The 20,333-nt window shown below is 39.3% G+C and overlaps 2 protein-coding genes across 2 annotated transcripts in view; both read left to right on the top strand.

The window, feature by feature from the left end:
* The first annotated feature begins 1,720 nt into the window (after nucleotides 1–1,720).
* LOC120436010 (myelin-oligodendrocyte glycoprotein-like) lies at nucleotides 1,721–6,036 on the top strand. Its single transcript, XM_039606246.1, has 4 exons — nucleotides 1,721–1,876; nucleotides 2,197–2,306; nucleotides 4,506–4,859; nucleotides 5,132–6,036. The coding sequence occupies exons 2-4, from the start codon at nucleotides 2,255–2,257 to the stop codon at nucleotides 5,272–5,274; spliced, it is 549 nt and encodes a 182-aa protein (XP_039462180.1). The 5' UTR covers nucleotides 1,721–1,876; nucleotides 2,197–2,254; the 3' UTR covers nucleotides 5,275–6,036.
* Nucleotides 6,037–11,623: 5,587 nt separating this feature from the next.
* The window catches only part of LOC120434014, a 34,439-nt gene continuing 25,729 nt past the window's right edge, over nucleotides 11,624–20,333 (top strand). Inside the window, exons 1-2 of the mRNA XM_039601379.1 lie at nucleotides 11,624–11,735; nucleotides 19,206–19,418. Coding sequence (XP_039457313.1) covers nucleotides 11,624–11,735; nucleotides 19,206–19,418 — 325 coding nt within the window. The remainder of the gene's footprint in view (nucleotides 11,736–19,205; nucleotides 19,419–20,333) is intronic.

Raw genomic sequence — 20,333 nt, forward strand, 5'->3', positions numbered from 1 at the left:
TCGGTGTGGTTACTACCGTTTATGTCAGAACCGGTGCCATCATGGCATTAGATAGTACCGGTACCCATCCCTACTTGTTCAAGTTAAAAGGTTTTAGCAAAAAGTAAAGTAGCTGCAGTGCAAGTACTCATTACATCATTGGCCCTTTGTGTTCCTTGGTGAAGCAAACTAAATGAATCATTAGTCACTATGACTAGTGACTAGTGCTGAATGTTTCCTTTAATGTCTCTGGTCTGTGTTGTTTCCTCTTTTAGACCAGACAAACATCACGGCTGAGTCTGGGCAGAACATCTCGCTGCCATGTCGAGCTCCAACTAATAATAAGCAGATCTTGGCTGTTCAGTGAAGCAGAGCTGATCTGGAGTAAGCATATGTCAGAGATGAGGTTTTTGTTCCAGACAACCAGCATCCATCTTTTAAGAACCGGGTGGATCTGCAGGACAGACAGATGAAGGATGGAGACGTGTCTTTGATTCTGAAGAATGTGACGATTAATGATACTGGAACATACGAGTGTCACGTCTTCAGGAGAGGAACAAACCACAGGATAGGTACCATCAGCCTGAGTGTTTTCCTCCAGGTGAGTCTGTAGACGGTAGGCTTTGTGGTCAAAGGCTTTGATATTTAATATGAAGTTTTTATGGTGAATTTTCTTTTGCTTCTGTTATGGGTCCGAAATTGAGGATGAGAGTAAAACAATGATGGTCCAGAAGAGGTGGTTCAAACAATTGATTTTAATGAATGCACGCAGCGTGGAGAGGTGCAAACTGCAAAACAGTTGTACATCTCTGCCCAAAATACACTCTAGATTGCTTTTATAACATCAGGGTATTGTAACGCCCCTTCTTGCGTTTACAAGCACATAATTTGCATGTACAGAACATTCATGTATTTTAAGAATTAAATGCAACATAGAGGTTCCTCCTTGTGGCATACTCTTAAGAATATGGTGATGATCTAAGGCCTTTGAGGTCACCATGGACTGGACATCCTTCCGTCACCTGTAACTAAGCAAACTCAAATACCACAAGAAGCTGAATACATTCAGGCCTTTGCTCAGCTACTATTTTACTATACCAATATACTCAGCATATGAGTTATGATATATATATATTTAACTCAATCATTTTAAAGTAGTTATAACTGCACCTGTAATAAACATGTTAATATTTGATTATGATAACCCCTATAATATAAATTATAACATAATGCCAGCAGCTTCAATAAACACTTTGATGAAATGATAATTAATGCAATGATAAAATGATGGTTATGTAAAATAATCCCTGTAATTCCACACTTCATAATACACAGTAATACTATATGTCATCACCTGCCTGACAGCTGACGTCTCACATCTGTCCAATCTGCATGTCCACCACACACAGCAGATGGAGAGGAGGAGGCTGGAGTCAGCAGAGGATGCTTTGAACTGGTGGCTGCTCTGCCTGCTTTTTTTGTGATCATCACTGTCATAGTTGTGATCTCCAAGAAACAGAAGAAGAATACTCCCACTTCCTCCCCATCTCGAGGAACTAGCTTATATGTCTGGTCTGAAACAGAAAACTGGGAACTTTTCTGTGAGAGCAGAAGAACAACCAGAGTCTGACATTAAAGTTGTTGGAGCTATTTGTACTTTATTTTTAATTGTATAAACTATAAATTATCCATACATGTGAGTGTGAATGTTGTCTTTTTTACTACTAATAATAATTTATACTTTATTGATCCCTGTGGGAAAATTCCTCTCTGCATTTAACCAATTCACTCTGTGAAGCAGTGGGTGCCATTGGGCGCCTGGGGAGCAGTGTGTGGACACAGTACCTTGCTCAGGGGTGCCTCAGGGAAGAAAAGTAAAATAAAAAGAAAACTTAAGGTAAATATCAATATATGAACAACTTCCTGAATCAACAGTGTTATTAAAACTATTTATCCTTCATTACTCCAGCTACACATGTGTTCATGCAGTCACAAATATTGTATAATATATAGTCAGATCTCAACTCTCATGAATGCAGCTGTAAAATGGAGAAACATTGAAAAACCTTCAAAGGGTCACATCTTGTAAAGGCTGACTAACTCCATCCTACCCTTCATTGTGTTTGTTTTGTGCTACTTCCGTGGTTGCTAAAGGGGAATTTGTGAGATGGAATAATGCCATGTTCTCTGTTTTTTTGTTTCTCTTTTCTGTGTAAGGTTTCTGTTCCCTGTCAACACCTTTCAGTGTAGGTGAAGCCTCTGCAATATCTCACAGATGGATTCTCTCAAATTCCTCCTGATTTCATCCCTAATTTCTGCATCTACATGTGAGTGAAACTGAATTTGTTTGTAGTTTTATTCCCACAGAACTAAAACGAAACCTATGAGTAATAAGATTTAAATAATGGTTAATAAGTATAATTCAGAGTGATCTGTTTAACATGGGAAATGTTCATTTTTGTTTATTATTTGGAGCAGCAAAGGTTGCAGCCAAATAGCCCAGAATATGCTGTCGTCCTTTCCTGAATCACTCTTTATTGATCTTGAATGAAGAGTCATGATTCAATACACTTCAGTGTTTGATATAAGATAGTGGATGTTGTAGAATCTATTCATTGCAGGATGGGGTTCTGCTTTTGGGGAGATATTTTATCAGAGAAAAATCAGCAGTGTGGATAACCTCACTTTATGAAATTGCAGCATGATGACAACAAGGACCAAAGATTGCAAATATTTGAAAATCAAAGCCCTGAGGATCATTTAGCCTCTGTGTAATATTTTGGCATCATGCGATATTCCACCTGTGTGCTTTGAAGCTGCATATTAACACTAACTTGATGTATTTCTTGATTTATTAAATGTAAAGGGCAAGTTTGTCCTGAAGTAACCACAATTCCTGATCTAATATGTCAAGGAAAAGCTTTACATGTCTGTGAAAGATGAGTCATTTATACTGTCTTTCCTGGATGATTTCTTCCTTGAAATTACACTTCACCCACCCAGCCTGCCCGCACTTCCCTCCCTCTTTTACAAAAGTGAAAGATGCTGGTAAGTGAAAGTGATACTTTCACTTACACCATGAGATGGATACCATGAGATGTTACTTGTGGTATTGCAGATGTTGGAGAGGTGTACAGTGTGTTTAACATTGTAAACTGTGCATTTTTTTTTTACCTTGAACTTGATTTTTGGGGGGGTTTTTTTTGGTTTTTTCAACTACAACTCACTTACTCAGTGAAAAAAACAAAAAATGAAAATTAGAAGTGAAAGCAGAACATCAATCTGAGCCTTTTGTGTCTCCTTCCTCAAACCACTTCTGCTTTGGGTTTTGCTGAAACTCTTTATGTCGTGAAGCTACAGATTCAGCGTTAATGAAATAAGGGAGGCTCTTGACTTTGCATGTGTAATGAGTTGGACTGTTTTGTGCTACCATGTGAGATTTTCACATTTATCTTGAACAAGATCATTCCACATATGATTCTAATATTTTCACAGAGTAAACAAAAATAATAACAATAATTTGTGACTTTATTTATTATGTTGTTGTCTCTTTTTGGGCAAATTCATGAAATGCAAACCGAAGATGCAGGGAGGTGGGTGATTTAGCTGCAGACAGGAGGCCATATTCTGTTGTGCAAAACAGGGGGTTTAAACTGTGATGAACGTGCTTGAGCCACGCTATGATATCTCGTTGCGCGTCCACTTCAGTGACAAGATCGTTTCAAGCATGTATGAGCAGAAAAAGTTATGGCTGAACTGTCTCAGGCATCTTCTGTTGCTCAAACTACAAATGGGTGGAGCTCCAGGGCAACCGAAAGCCACGTGACCGTGACCGCTCGTTATATCACAGCGGAGTGGTAGATACAAAGCCCTGCACTGCCCTATAGATTACATTAGATTAGATGGAACTTTATTTATCCCTCGGGTGGGTTCCTCCGGGAAATTCAGTTTCCAGTAGCACAGCACCCACAGAAGTTGCAGAATGTGAGCAGAAATATATCATATATACACATTTATAAATACAGAGAATACAAAAGGGATAAATAGAATAAATAGGAATAAGAATACAAGGGAACGGCACATTTTAAATATTGTGAGTCTATTACACAGTTGGATATTAACAAAAACTATTGTACAGTGAAAAGGCACTACAGCTACTTGTTCCCCCCTCCTCTGTCCCCGTTTCCCCTCCAGTGCATGGAATGAGTCTTCAGTTGAATGTTTTTTAATAGGCAAAAAATACTTAAATAAGTAAATGGCGAGTAGAATTTTTGTCTTTTTTTTCTATTTTTGCTGATCCGAAAATTGATCCGATCCGTGACTTAAAACCGTGATCCGATCCGAACCCTGAGATTTTTGATCCTTTGCACCACTAAAAATTAGTATTCACTAGTACTGTTTGCGGCTCTTTGCTGTCGTCTTGATTTTTCAGCCACAGATTTTTATCAAGTGCAGTTAACATTTACAATCTTTTTTTTTTATCAAAAAGGAGTTACATTTAAAAAATATTATTTTCTTTCCTTCAGCTCTGCAGCAGGATGTGCAGGCGAAGCTTGGAGCTGACGTCACTCTCCAGTGTCAGATTACCACAAATGAAATAATCTCAGTGCTGAAGTGGAGCAGACCTGACCTGAACACAGACGGCTACGTCTACTTCTACAGGAACAAACGCTCCTATGAAAACTACCAACATCCATCTTTTCATGGCCGAGTGAAGCTGAGGGACCCGGAGATGAAAGATGGAGACGTTTCTGTGATCCTGAAGAACGTCACGTTTAATGATGTTGGGATGTATGAGTGTTACGTATCATTGAGGAACCCTGTGAGAAGTAAAAGAGCTCACACTGAGATCAGTCACTTCATTGACCTCACAGTCACAGGTGAGTTTGTGGAGCTCACACTCAGCCCACGCGTCATAAAACCCCCAAAACATAAAAGCGTGAAATTCTAAACTAAAAATCTAATGACTGATTATTTGTTACTTGGCAAATAGACAAACAAAAACAAGTGAGCTAAAATTTATCGACAGCCTCTTCTGCTCACTTCTTTCAGTGAGAAGTGTGAAGGGGAGAGTCATTAGCATGCTGCTAACACAGATGCTAAACATTAAACCACTCTTGAAATTCTCTGACAGCTGATGTTCTCTCTGCAGATGAAACAGATGAAAAGATGTTGCAGCAGCGACTCGTGGAAAGTGAAGCTGGAAACATGCAGGATGTTGGAGACGTAGTAACTGTTAAAATGGTTGTTTGGTTTGTTGCGCTTGCTGTTACTGTTGTTGTTTTGGTTTTCTGACATTATTCATATTGAACAGAAATAAGATGCAGCTTCCCGTCTGGAGTAATACAGAGGCAGTCGAATTAACATGAAATATGATTTTATAGAAAGAAAATTTATAGATTTGATGAACTAACACTGATAGCAGCTTTGCTAGGCAGCTATGCAACATGGACCTTTGGTTTAAAAGTAAAAATAGTAAATAACAAACTGTTCTGTGGTTATCAAAAACATAACAGCTCTGCAATCTCCTCAAATAAACAGCAAATTCAGCCTGGAGCTTCTCACTGTGTTGCTAACTGCTGCCAGACCCTGGAATATGGGAATAATAACTAAACATGGAGCTCACACTAGAACAGAAATAACATTTGCATGTAGATAACAAGAAAGGTCTTATATGAAAAAAAAAAAATACTTCTGTAAATACTTGCCCATGACTGGGGGTGAGGTTGTCGAGGCAGGCTGGCATCAGAATTGGGATTCTAAAGTTCTGGAACTGAACAGAAAATAAAAGTAATAAAATAAATAAAAGAATATGGGGAAAAAAATCACAAAAAATGCTTGTGATTGGTGCTAAAAAAGGATTCAGATTCTGCTGCTTTGAACTCTTTTGATCTTTTTTTGTAAGCACTGTATACTGGTTTGTTCTGGTTTCTTTCGGTCTGTTGTGTAGTACTGCTCACCTGTACCTCTGCCCTAATTACCAGTATGATGTTCCGAAATGTCTTAGCCGTCAAATAATTAATTAATAATTATTTTTATAAATAAAAAAGGATAAAAACTAATAAAAAAGGAGACATTATACGTGTCACAACCTTCTTTCAGATGCAAATTTAGCTCACTCAAGCTTTTAATTGCCTGATGAGTGCTAATGACTCAATAGAGTGCACCTGTGTGTAATCTAATGTTAGTACAAATACAGCTGCTCTGTGACGGCCTCAGAGGTTGTCTAAGGCTATGTTCACACTGCAGGCGAAAGCGCATGAAATCCTATTTTTTTTTTACCCTATGCGACCCATATCCGATCATGGTATGACAGTGTGAACGGCACAAATCCGATATTTTCAAATCCGATCTGGGTCACTTTCGTATGTGGTACTGAATCTGATACATATCTGATGTTTTAGAAAGCGACTGCTGTGTGAACGGTCATGTCACATTAAATCCGTCTTTTACATCACTGACACAAGACAGACGCCAATTATCAGCGCCGGAGAAGACATCGTGAACGCTTCCTGGCCATCCAGTGTAGATGTTAGTTAAACTGTTGGGAAGACAACGTTGGAGAAACGTGAACATTTTATTTGTACTGTATAATCTGCAGATTCTGACAGAAATCTGAAACTATCCTTTGAAGCACCGCTCCTCTAAAACAGCAATAAGGATCATTATTAGGTTATTTACATTATTATGTAAATAACTTAAAGCAAAAATTGGGAAACGTAAAGTCTGAAGTTTTTATATTAAGGGCCATCAGTCAAACAATAGTGTTTGCTCTAAACAGAGCACGTTGTGTGTGACGTTTTCTTTTGCGCATGTGGGCCGCGGATTTTATTTGTAGTGTGAACAAGCAGACAAAAAAATTGGATTAGATCAAAAAATCAGAATTGAGCATTAACACCTGCAGTGTGAACGTAGCCTAAGAGAATATTGGGAGCAACAACACCATGAAGTCCAAAGAACACACCAGACAGGTCAGGGATGAAGTTGAGAAATTTAAAGCAGGCTTAGGCTACAAAAAGATTTCCCAAGCCTTGAACATCCCACGGAGCACTGTTCAAGCCATCATTCAGAAATGGAAGGAGTATGGCACAACTGTAAACCTACCAAGACAAGGTCGTCCACCTAAACCAGTGGTTCTTAACCTGGGTTCGATCGAACCCTAGGGGTTCGGTGAGTCAGTCTCAGGGGTTCGGCGGAGCCTCCGCCGTGACATGCACGGCTCATTTTGTGCACCAGTAAAAGACATATATATGTCCTGAATTTGAAAAAAATCATATTTTATTTTTCACTGAAGAGGGGTTCAGTGAATGCGCATATGAAACTGGTGGGGTTCGGTACCTCCAACAAGGTTAAGAACCACTGACCTAAACTCACAGGCCGAACAAGGAGAGCGCTGATCAGAAATGCAGCCAAGAGGCCCATGGTGACTCTGGACGAGCTGCAGAGATCTACAGCTCAGGTGGGGGAATCTGTCCATAGGACAACTATTAGTCGTGCACTGCACAAAGTTGGCCTTTATGGAAGAGTGGCACGAAGAAAGCCATTGTTAACAGAAAACCATAAGAAGTCCCGTTTGCAGTTTGCCACAAGCCATGTGGGGGACACAGCAAACATGTGGAAGAAGGTGCTCTGGTCAGATGAGACCAAAATGGAACTTTTTGGCCAAAATGCAAAACGCTATGTGTGGCGGAAAACTAACACCACACATCACTCTGAACACACCATCCCCACTGTCAAATATGGTGGTGGCAGCATCATGCTCTGGGGGTGCTTCTCTTCAGCAGGGACAGGGAAGCTGGTCAGAGTTGATGGGAAGATGGATGGAGCCAAATACAGGGCAATCTTGGAAGAAAACCCCTTGGAGTCTGCAAAAGACTTGAGACTGGGGCGGAGGTTCATCTTCCAGCAGGACAACAACCCTAAACATAAAGCCAGGGCAACAATGGAATGGTTTAAAACCAAACATATCCATGTGTTAGAATGGCCCAGTCAAAGTCCAGATCTAAATCCAATCGAGAATCTGTGGCAAGATCTGAAAACTGCTGTTCACGAACGCTGTCCATCTAATCTGACTGAGGCCAAATACTTTTGCAAGCCACTGTAGGTTTGTTCTATGTAAACATCTGTCAGTGTAGGTGAACCCTGTGCACTGTCTCCAAGCTGCTGTCACAGATGAATTGTCTCATGTCCTCCTGATTTAATTTCTAATTTCTGCATCTACAGGCGAGTAAAACTGAATTTGTTTCTATATTTATTGTGGGGTTTTTTTTCTTTGTTTGTCTTTTTGCACAGGTCAAATAGTCCAAAATATGATTTGTGTCTTCTTCATTTTTATAGATCTTGGATAGAGAGACAAAATTAAGCAGTGCAGATTGGTGAGGTGGAAACCGCCTACACACACATAACTGTCTGCAGTTCTTTGCAATATTGTGTTGCTGCAATGAAACGAACAAACAAATCTGTCACTTCTATCTGTAGCTCATCAGTCCATTTTTACAAGAGCCGTTGTGTCATCAGGAGATGCAGGCATGCTATTGTGGTACTCTAAAGTTTTTCTGCATTTTTCTAACAGATGGGGAGAAGTCTGCCCTTTAAAGTGATCTTAACATTGTAAATTTTGCATTTTAACTTTAACCTTCATTTTTCTGATAACAACTGAGTTTAAATAGCTATAGAAATTCAGAAACAGAAGTCGAAACAAATTGGCCATTTTCCCTCACCATACCCAGTTTATGGGAAATTCCCTGACACAAGTACAAAAAGATTTCCAAAGCCTTGAACATCCCACGGAGCACTGTTCAAGTGATCATTCAGAAATGGCAGGAGTATGGCACAACTGTAAACCTACCAAGACAAGGCCGTCCACCTAAACTCACAGGCCGAACAAGGAGATCCAAATAGAAAAAAAAATAAAAATCATTTCCATGGAGGTTTGACCTCTATATGCGGCTCCCAGGTCTGCTTAGGATATCACTGCACTGGCTTCCAGCTCCATGAGTCAGTCATAATTTTTACCACATGTGATGTTGGCTAATGCTAACTTAGCTTAATGAACTTCTGTGGACAGCCATCCTCCAAACTTAAAGAAAAAGACCATTTCTGTTTGGTTTATTATTTCTTTGTAATGATGCTTCGGGGGGGGGGGGGGATAGGCATGTGGACAGTCTGTTGAATTCCCTTAGCAGCATAGTTGAGTATTTGGGCTGAGCCCATGAGAAATGTACTAAATCTTGTCTGCTAAACAGTTTGTTCTGCTCTTGTTTGGTGTCATTTATTTGGACCCAATTTAAGGGAAATAAACAGGCTTTCCAACATTAAAAGATTTACTGTCAAGAAGGATTTTTAGAACAAAGAAATAATCAACCAAACACAAATTTCCTTCTGTGCTAACTTTATGTGGTGTGAATATTACTAGGGTGACCTACTGTGACACCACAGCTGGGAGGACACACACCATGCTGAGTGTCTAACATAAATCTTATTTTGATCTTATCTGCACTCCTGTCAGTTTTTTTTTTAACAGAGCAGGTTGAAATATGGCAGATTACACTCATGAAACAGAGGCAAGAAGAAACGTGCAAAAGTTTAGCTGCTGAGGTGAATAAATGTCAGTTACTTTGAGATAAAGTCTTGGTTTTTTTTAATTATTATTTATCACCTTCTTTTGACTGTGACTATGTTGTATTTTTGTTGCACTATGTTGCAAGAGGAAAACTGGTTGTGATGATGCTCTTGCTTGTGGTGTTTGAGAACTGGCCTAACCACATCTTCCCTTTTGGAATCCTAACAGCTTTCAGTTGCCTTTACTGCTCCACTGTCTCCATCCACTTGTCATGGATGGCGTCTTTAGTAATCGTCCTTTCTATGTCTCTAATTGTTGCATCTACAGGTGACTTAAACATGTTCTTATTTCAATTCCTCTAAAACTTTTTGCTTCTTACTAACATTATTTAAATAATGAGTTCATGAAAGTCAAGTATTTAATGATGAAACTGCAGATGCTGTTGACACTGCTGCAGATTGTGGGGAAGGGGTTCCTTGCTTTTGCAATAGCATGTTCAGAATTTTGTAAATGCAGTGGTGGGGTGATATTTGATCAAAAAACAAAAAGTGCGTTGCACTTGTGTTCATAAAGCTTAATTTAAAGTAAAAAAAAAGTTTAAAAAATGCTACCACAGTCAGTGATCATACAATTTAATTTGAGTGGCAGTTCTCACAAACTACAGGAAAGCCAAAGCTTTAATGTTTTTACCACAGTATAAAAGTGTGATTATGAAAGTTTATGCTGACTCGAAAACTGCCAGAACTGACAAACAAACAAAATCTTTACACAGTGACTGAGACTTCTGACTGTGTGAAGGTCATTTGGAGACATTTCACTTTTGTGTTTAACTGCAAAGTAAACTCTCTTTGATTTGGATTTAATTTATGATCATGTTTGAATATTTATGAATGTTTAACTAAACCCTACGCCTGTGTACATAATACTCATTTAACTTTGTTTATTATTTTCTATACTTAGAGTTACGTTTATTCTTTATTTAGTTAGTTGTTTATTTAGTTGTGTGAAGGAAACTCACAAAGTAAGAATTTCATTGCTCAGCTTTGTGTTTTGCAGTGTATATGACAATACATATCTTGAATCTTGAATATTTGTGTCTTCGATGATGATCCTAGTTGTCACTCAAGCTGCTCTGCTGCCGGCTGGAGGCTTGAAAGTGCTAAAGCATCAATCTGCAGCTCAGTGAATGTGACATCAGAAAAACCAGCACAGCCAAAGAATCACACTTGGGTCACACTTCATGTCCCCTTAAAGTGAGAGACCAGATTCAATCACTGGTGCAGTTTGAGCATCAAGTTCACACAAAAACATAAAGTTAAAGCTTTCGTGCTGATCTTTAAAGTGCTTTGATTAGTTTGGATAACAAGAGAACATTTAGAGCAGCTAAGAAGGAAAAAAAGTCCACAACGTGAGACTGATGACTAACTTAACATAATTAGTTTTCTTTTTAACTCTATTGATCATAGAGGAGCTGAAAGTAGCTACTAGCTAAATGCTCTTTTCTCTAAAAGTAGCACTTCTGTCATTTGTTACAAATTAAAAGTATTCCAGCAAACAGTTGTGTTGTATTGCCTACTGAGGTTTTTATTGTGGGGCATTTACAGGAACTTTCTGTAGTAAAAAAGAATTACCTTCATGAGATCCATGTGTCATCAACCTGCACCATTGCGTTCGGCTCTGTGTGTGCGTGTCCAGCAGTGTCACACGGTGTGACGCGGACTGTGGAGGCACTCCGGAGTGGGTTTCATCTTTTGTTTGCCGGTTCCATAAAAAATAAAAGCTCAGTCAGAGTTGCTGTGAGGATTTAAAAACTGCGTCTGTTCGTGCCACTCACATAAAAAATGGGTGTTTTGTTTTCCTCTTCCTGCGCCTGTAACATACTGTTTGAGCACCGCATTCTTCACACTGAGACTTTGTCAGAGAACTATTCGCAGAGCTGACCTGAAGTAAGAGATGTACAGACCCTTTTGTACAGAGATGAGCTGTTTGTTCCAGATGACCAGCATCCATCTTTTAAGAATGGTGGATCTGCAGGACAGACAGATGAAGGATGGAGACGTGTCTTTGATTCTGAGGGATGTGATGATTAACGACACTGGAACATACGAGTGTCGCATCTTCAGGAAAGGAACAAACCATAAGAGGAGAGCTGTACAGCCCATCAGCACCATATACCTGAGTGTTGTTCCTCCAGGTGAGTCAGTAGATTGTGTGATCAAAGGCTATGAGGGAAACATCAGGTTTTATTTGTATGGACCATCACACTGTCTGACAGCTAATACCTCACTTTCATGTGCAGGTCTACCAGAAGGATCCACAAGGGATGGAGGGAAAGAGGAAGGACTCAGAGGACATTTTGGACTGATAACAGCTCTGTCTGTTATTGCTGTGATGGCTACAATTGTGATTTGTAAGAAGCAACAGAATAACTCCTCCACCCCCCATCCTGATGAACACATCTGAAACAAAGCAGCTCATTAACAAAGCACAAAGGCACCAAAACAATACTGGCACATATATTCCTTAAGCAGGAGCTGGTGTTCAACTTGGAATGGTCCAGTGGCTAATTGGATCAAAACAAACAAACAAAAAAACCAAAATAAACAACAACAAAAAAACCCAAAAACCAAACCCTCAATGGCTCAAGAAACATCAAGAACTCATGAAATGTCAACAAACACACACGTTTTGGTTTTTGTATCCATGTAATTTCCTTTACTTATCTACTGCACTGTAAATGTGACCAAAACACAGTCAAGACCCCTGTAAAGAAATGTGGAAAACAAATATTGGTTACAGTTCTCGATTTCATGATGAGTCTTATCTGTTCTGGGGTTTTTTTTCTCTTTTCCAATGTGGAATATGTTATTCACACTGTATCATAATCTCTAAGCTTTATAGGAAAACTGGCCCCGTCTTCCATCCTTTTATCTGAATTTCCTGTCTGAGTGACCTCGTGTTACTGCCCTGGGCCTCGGAGAGAGTGAGACCGCAGTTTTCCCTTCAAGCAAGTCCAAGAATGCCAGGACTCTGACGATTGTCCAGCGGGAGACTTGTGCCAGCCCCTGTGCATGCAGATGGCACTGTGTCAGCCCACATAGGTGATTGGCTGCCTGGGGATCCTGTGGCACTCCATGAAGCAATCAGTGGCTGATCGTGCTCACCTGCCGCGACGAAAGACTGGAAATCCTACACTCAGGGCTTTGGAGAGCTTGTACAGCTTGAACTTTGCGGCTTACCCCTGTATATGGTTGAGCTTAGCCTGTTTAGAGTTGTCATTTGTTTTACTCACCTGTGTTTGCCTAATGAGTTAATTGGTTTCCCAGTGGCATGTTGAACACAGCCCTGTTGGTTTTCTGTTTAAAGTTTGTAATAAACCTTTTTTTTTTCTTTTTTTTTTAACTGACTCACCTTAGGGTGGCCTTGTTTGTGTTCGTCTCCTTAGTTATGTTGCGGCTTTTGAGCCGGGTCGTAACACCTCATAGATCATCACCTGTTCTTGCTGTTCAAGAACAGATCATGCTCATATGCTGCATGGTGGGCCTGAATTGTGGTGGTCACTTTAAACCTGAAGTCTTTCACACATTCCTCCTGAGTTGCAGTGTGTATATAATAGTGCAGGATGTTGTGTGGAAATGTGGTTCTATTAAATAAACTTAAAAATCTGCAATTTAACAGTATTTGTCCTATTTTACAAAACAATCACTGTTATTTTATGAAGACACGATGAAATTTAAATAAAAAGACGGAAAATAGAATGTGAATGACTATGCCTGTAAGGCTCCTTTACTAGTGTTATTTGTATTATGACTTGTACAGCACTTTAGGAGCATCTTTGCACTTTATTAAAAGCACTTTAACTATCACTTTATTTAGCATTTCATGTCTAGCGTATATTTGCACATAAATAACATTTGCACACAGAGGTTTACTTATTTAATATTTATTGAGTATTTTAATTAGCAGGTAGCCTTTTGTTCCAGGTCCTGCACAGCAGCTCCTCATCAAGAAATGTGATGGTTGTCTTTGAGAAGGAAAGAATTGTTACTGGGAGCAAATAAGTCTACTATTAAGGAAAACTTAGGAAATTGTGTGTGCAAAATCTAGAATCTCTGTGCATGGGGGTTTTGGTGTTTCTATAATGATTGTTAAGGTGTAACGGTGAAGTGTATAAATATTTAATTATTTGAAAATGGATGTTTATATTTATTTAATAAAATAGTGTATTGTAGACTGTAGGAGGAAGGTTAGAATTTGGAAAACTCACCTGACATCAAAATAATGGTTTAGTCCTTAACAGCTCAGAGTATTTAAGGCTGCCACTTGTCATTAGACAGGAAAGTATTTTTTGTGCTGTATGAAGGCTTGACATGCCAGGGACTGTCATGACCTTTGAGATATGTGAGCAAATAAATGTCTTTTGCTTCCACTGTACTGTGTCTTGGAAGTACCTATATGAAAAACCTGTAACTGTGAGTAAAATTCTCCCATATTTTTTTTCACATACAAAAAAAGTCAAATTAACTTTTTACTTGTTTTGTTGTGCTATTGTGTCTTCTTTTTTGGATTTTTAGATTTTTCCTTAAATTAGTTTAAGTATAGTGGTTCAAAAACATGTTAAATCTCTTTTTTAAATAAATAAAAAAACAAACTCTTTTTCAGTTTTATGTTCTGACTCCTTTAGTAGAAATAAGAATCTGTCTCAGCTTATTGAACTGACCACAACTAAGAACCAGTAAATTTGAATCCTAGTTTATCTGAATCATGCTGTGAACTGTTATGATCCAATGTTGTCAGTGTTTGTTTTATGTATGACTCCTCCCACCAGAGCATGGCTGTGGGTTTTTCCCCTTTCTCTCTTAGGAGGTGGACACCTGGGCGTGCCTGCTGAGTAGCTGGGTGAAGTCTCTTCCTGTCCTGGGATTGGATAATTGGTTGATCACCTCCAACTACCGGATGACAGCCCCCTGGCCCCCTCTCTACTAGCCTCCACCATCCAACAAAGAGCATGTGTTTTTGATTCGTTATTTTGATAGAGTGTCTGTCCCCAGTAATTTGCAAGCATAACCTTGTGTGTGTCTGGCGTTAGTACCTCAATATTGTAAATAGCTGTAAATAAATTTGTAAAGTAGCCATTGTGTATTTTGTTCACCTTGTATATATCCTTCACTGCAGCAGCCTAGTAGGCGTGAGAAGCCATTTTTGTTGAATGAGTTTTCTCCTGTTTTTCATGTAGAAAGTTAGGTAAGTGAATTGTCTTTTGTTTGGTTTTCATTTGTGTAGGAAAGCATAGGGACCATTAGGGAGTTTTGTTTGTTATTTTTGGCACTGCTCACTGCTGAAGCAAATAAATGGCTGCTTAGCACTTTAAAAGATACTACTGTTTGTGTTCTTGCTTTGGTGGAGCGGGAGTGGGCCAGTTTCTTGTTGCGCTCAGTACACGCCTAGACAAAAAACGTAACAGAACACAGATAGGCTGAAGAACATTTCCACTTTCAATGCTGCCTGCAGAGATGAGGACCAGACTGCTTGGATAGTCTCATCTGAGTATTAACAGCAGCAATAATAGTAATTATCAAATAACTACATTAAAAATGCTCCAAAAAGCTCCAACAGTACAAAGAAGGTCCACGGATCAAATTCATGGACAGCAGCTAGAAGCTACACACAGCTATCTTATGACAACTGTTAATTAGCTATGTTCCCAATTTAATGCTTTTTTTTTCAAATTTCCCTTTCACATAAAGCTGTTAGAAATGTGAAAATTTTAACTTTTAATTCGTTTTAAACTGAAGTACCATTGTAAAAAAGAGAGGGACAAAATTCCTGCACAGCGATGTGAAATACTGATGAAGTCTCACAGAAAACAGCAATTTCAAGTCATTGCTGAGAAAGGTTCCATAACTTGCTGAGTTGTGCAGTTTACTTAATTGTTCATGTTGTTTCACAGAAACTTGTTCGAAGAACTGCAAGCGTTTTACAAACAGTTGGTTAACTTCTCTCACTAAAAATGTAAATGTATAGGTTTGTTTACTTTGTTTTCTATTGCTATAACGGATCATGCTCCCATTGACCTTGTTCTTTCTGGTAATGATAATATTAAACCGTCACCTAGGTGGCGTCTGAATAACTCATTATTGAAGAATAAAGGTCACTGTGAATGTATAAGGGAAATGATAAAGGAGTTTTGGTTGCACAATGAGGGCTCTATTGACGATGTTGGAATGACCTGGGATGCTTTTAAGGCCTACTTGAGGGGCGCTTATCCAATATTGCTCCTTGATTAAAAAGCTGAGAGGGACAAGCTGATGAAGCTGGAACAGGACATCAAGGAGCTTGAAAAACAACACACGCTGCACCCAGAGAGGGAACTATGGAATAAATTAATTAAATTTAAATTTGAGATGAATAATATTCTGGAGAAAAAAGCGGAATATGCAATGTTTTGTTTAAATCAAAAGTATTTTGAACAAGGGAAAGAACAGGTAAAATGTTGGCACACAGGGTTAAGCAGATAAAATCTAGCAACCTTATACCATCTATTTTTGTTCCTAGTAATAATAATAAGTTGACCACCAGTAAAAAAGAAATTAATGACGCCTTTACTAAATTTTATCAGGAGCTTTACACCTCCAATGGATTGGTGGAGGAACAGAGGCTGTCAGATTTCTTTTCTTCTATTAAAATTCCCAGCCTGTCTGAAGACCAAAGAACTGTATTAGAAGGTAAGATTACACTAATTGAAGTTAAGCAGGCAATTGGCAGTCTTAGTTTGGGCAAATCTCCAGGCAATGATGGATTTCCATCAGATTTTTATAAGGTGTTTGTGGGTGAATTAGCTCCAAGACTACTGTCGGTATATCAAGATGCATTTCAAAGAGGGAGACTACCATTTAGTATGCGATCGGCAGTGATCACGTTATTACATAAAAAAGGGAAAGACCCACAGTATTGTGGGAATTACCGCCCAATTTCATTAATTAATGTGGACGAAAAGATTATTTCCAAGATATTAGCTTTTAGGCTTGAGAAAGTTCTTCCTTGTTTGGTTCATAGGGATCAGGTCGGTTTTGTGAAAAATAGAAGTTCTGCAGATAATTTACGTAGGTTATTGCACATATTCTGGAAGAGCAGGACTAATTTAGACCCTGTCGTCGCATTTTCCTTAGACGCAGAGAAGGCCTTCGATAAAGTTGAGTACCCCTTTCTGTTTTATACGTTGAAGAGATTCGGTTTTGGTCCCATTTTTAGGCAGTGGATCCAGGTGGTATACACAGATCCAATGGCTACAGTTACTACCAATGGGATAATGTCACCCTCCTTTTCGTTAAGTCGGGGTACTAGACAAGGTTCACCCTTATCACCACTCATTTTCGCCCTGTTTTTGGAGCCTTTGGCTATTGCATTACGTGAATGTAAGCAAATTAGAGGGGTGGATATGGGTCAAGAAGAACATAAAATTTTTTTGTATGCAGATGACATTTTACTGATCTCAAGTAACCCAGAACAGGCCGTTCCTGCAATTTCCTCAATTATTGATTCCTTTTCTGTAATCTCTGGCTACACCATAAATTGGTCTAAGTCGGAAGTTATGCCCATTTCTAAATTGTGTCCTCCAGTTACGAGGAGCTCATGGCAGTTCAAGTGGATGCCCGAGGGTTTGACTTACTTGGGGATTAAACTGACCCCTGGTTTAGACAACATAATGCAAGTAAATATCTCCCCAGTGATTGAAAACATTCGTCCGTTGTTGCAGAATTGGGCTAAAATAAATCTGTCCCTTTTGGGCAGAATTAATTTGGTGAAGATGATTATTGCCCCTAAACTTCAGTACCTTCTTCACATGTTACCGATAGCAGTCCCACATAATTTGTTAAAGCTTTATAATACATGTGTGGAGGGTTTTGTGTGGGCAGGCAAAAAGCCATCTTTTAATCGGTCCAAATTATATGCTCCAAAAGATAATGGCGGGTTGGCATTGTCCAAGATGGTTTGGTATCACTATGCTTTCTCCCTCTCTCAGTTAGTTAAGATATACAATTCCCTTATGGAGAAGCCTTCATGGGTTGCGATTGAGGAAAGTCTTGTGGCTCCTTCGTCTTTAGAGGCCTTCCTCACTCAGAAGGGAAGACCAGTACCGTTTAAAGATCCTGTATTGGCTTTCATGCAAGAGACCTGGTCTAGAGCTCACCAATATATCAACGTTAGCCCTTATCTAACCTCTAGAGCCTCTATCTGGCATAATAAGAAAATATTAATTGGTAAGAAACCAGTCAGGTGGGAGGCTTGGGCTAGGACAGGTATCAATCAGGTGGGGGATTTATTTGGGCAGACTGGCATGAAATCGTTTGCAGAAATCAGACGAGAATTTAATCTGGATCCAAGGGAAATTTGGAGGTTTTTTCAAATAAGACACTGTATTAAAACCATTTTGAATAATAACCCAGACCCTCCATCTAGTATTCAGGAGATGTTTGCAGCTCCTGGCATTAATAGAATCAGGGCATCCAAATTCTATGGGATGTTCAGAGAGGCGCACTCTCCCAATTTGGGGGGATTGAGGCAGTGTTGGGAGAAGGATCTGGGTATCCAGATTTTAGAGGACACTTGGAAGCAGCTGGTTTCATCATGGTATGTTTGCTCACCTGAAACACAGTCTCAACTTATCCAGTACAAGTTGCTTCACAGAAATTACTGGACTCCCAGTAAATTAGTCAGGCTGAAGCTTGTGGATAATGACACCTGTTGGAAATGTCAGGAGGAAGCCGGGACTCTAGTTCATATGTTGTACACATGTCGGAAAAATGATTATTTGTGGGATGGGATCATTAACTTGGTGAATGATATTTTTAAACTTAATCTCTAAGTCTCCAGCTGTATGTGTCCTGGGCCTGTTACCTGACAACAGTATTCTTTCAAAAAAAGAGACTGTGTGGATGCGTCTGGCTTTCATAACAGGATGCAGGATAATACTGAGGCACTGGAAGTCATCCAGCCCCTGTTCTCTCAGGGAATGGACTGAACAAATGTCTAAGATGGCATCATATGAACGGGTTATGTACAGAATTAAGGGGAGAGAAGATATTTTTGAGCAGGTTTGGGGTCCTTTTTTGTTGTATATCGACAATGTCTCTTAGATATTGTGATAAGTGGTTTTTTTGGGGGGGGGGGTTCATGTGTCGTTGGTATTCTGGTTGTTGTTCTTTTACTTTGAAAATCAGCAGAGGGAAGAAATTGTCTAATGTTATCAGTGGTCAAGGTTATGTCTTTTTTTTTTTTTGGCACCCGGGGGTTTAGCCCCCATTGATTTTGTTTTTGTTGATGTTTCCCAGGAGGCGGTTTATCTTTTTGTTTCTCCTGGAGTTTTTTTTGTTTGTTTTTTGTTTTTTGTTATTGTTTTGTTTTTGGTTTTTGTTTGTTTGTTTGTCTTTAGTTATTGTTAGTCTTTATTTGTTGGTTGTTGTTAAGAAGCGGACAGAGAACTGACAGTATGATTATTCCTGTTGTATATTTGTTAATGTTTCTGTCCATTTAAAATATGAATTTACTTTGTTTTCTAGACTGTGTTAAATGTCAAAGGTCCTGTTTAACAGCAGCTTCATGAATTAAAGTACCAGAGGAATGAAAATAAACTGATGATTACTGCTTCTTTTCTTGTCTTCAGGACTTCAGCAGGATATTCACCAACATCCATCTTTTCATGGCCGAGTGAAGCTGAGGGACCCGGAGATGAAGGATGGAGACGTTTCTCTGATCCTGAAGAATGTCGTATTTAATGACGCTGAGATGTATAAGCGTCACGTAGCAGTGAGGAACTCCGGGAGAAGTAAAAGAGTTCACACTGAGATAAGTCACTTCATTGGCCTCACAGTCACAGGTGAGTTTGTCTACACACCCTGGAAACTGCATCACGTCCCAGTTTTTTGGGTCAATAGCGATTGACAGACCACGTGACTTTCGCGCATTGCATGCCGGGTACTCGTGGCAAAACAATCAAAGCAATGCATCAAATGCAAGCATTTGCAGCACCGCAAAACGTTCATTCTCCGGTTCCAATACCTTCTTGCTTTTTCTTTGCCCCCCAAAAAAGTTATGTACAAAATGAAGGAGAACAATGCCGGTCCGTACAAAGACAGACTTGATGAAAAGTCAAAGAAAAGATACGAGGAAAAAAGTGAAAGGGTCAGACCCTTACGAGCACACAGAGTGGACAAAAGACGTTAGCGTGCTGCCCAACTTTCACCACGCTCAGATTTATAATTATACGGTTCTTGGAGTGAGTGCATACACTCATGAAGTTTTCAGGTCACTGCAACAAGCCCAGGTACAGTTTACCGATGGATGGGTACAGGACCTTGAAATGCACCGTGTAGAACGAAAGACCATCGTACGAACAAAGGTAAGTTTAACTCATAAATCGTCGTCATGAATACACATTTGTTAACCATTTATTAATAGGACCTTTGAGCTCAACGGTAATTAATTAGTAGTGGAAATAATTTCTGGTACGCATTACGGAAATGTAGCAGTGACAATAATATTGTATGCTGTTATCGTACTGGGCAATTAGTGATACAAAAAAACGACTTGCTTGTAACCTATATCACCAATTATGTTATGAAAAATGACGTATTAACTACTACAAAACACTGACCGTTGTGGAAATGCTTGGAGCAGACTAACATGTGAACTGGAGTGTTCTGGGACGTTATATTTGGTCTTTGAATGGCTGCAATCCAGGCCATCCGTCGGCTTTGTTACTTCGGAAACATGGCTTGAACAATTTCTCTTC

The sequence above is a fragment of the Oreochromis aureus genome, linkage group 3 (assembly GCF_013358895.1).
Source record: "Oreochromis aureus strain Israel breed Guangdong linkage group 3, ZZ_aureus, whole genome shotgun sequence".
Lineage (NCBI taxonomy): Eukaryota > Metazoa > Chordata > Actinopteri > Cichliformes > Cichlidae > Oreochromis > Oreochromis aureus.

Coding starts and splice junctions, on each gene's coding strand:
- LOC120436010 (XM_039606246.1), top strand. CDS start 2,255: ATGGATTCTCTCAAATTCCTCCTGATTTCATCCCTAATTTCTGCATCT. Junction 2,307..4,505: donor CCTAATTTCTGCATCTACAT/GTGAGTGAAACT, acceptor TCTTTCCTTCAG/CTCTGCAGCAGGATGTGCAG. Junction 4,860..5,131: donor CATTGACCTCACAGTCACAG/GTGAGTTTGTGG, acceptor TTCTCTCTGCAG/ATGAAACAGATGAAAAGATG.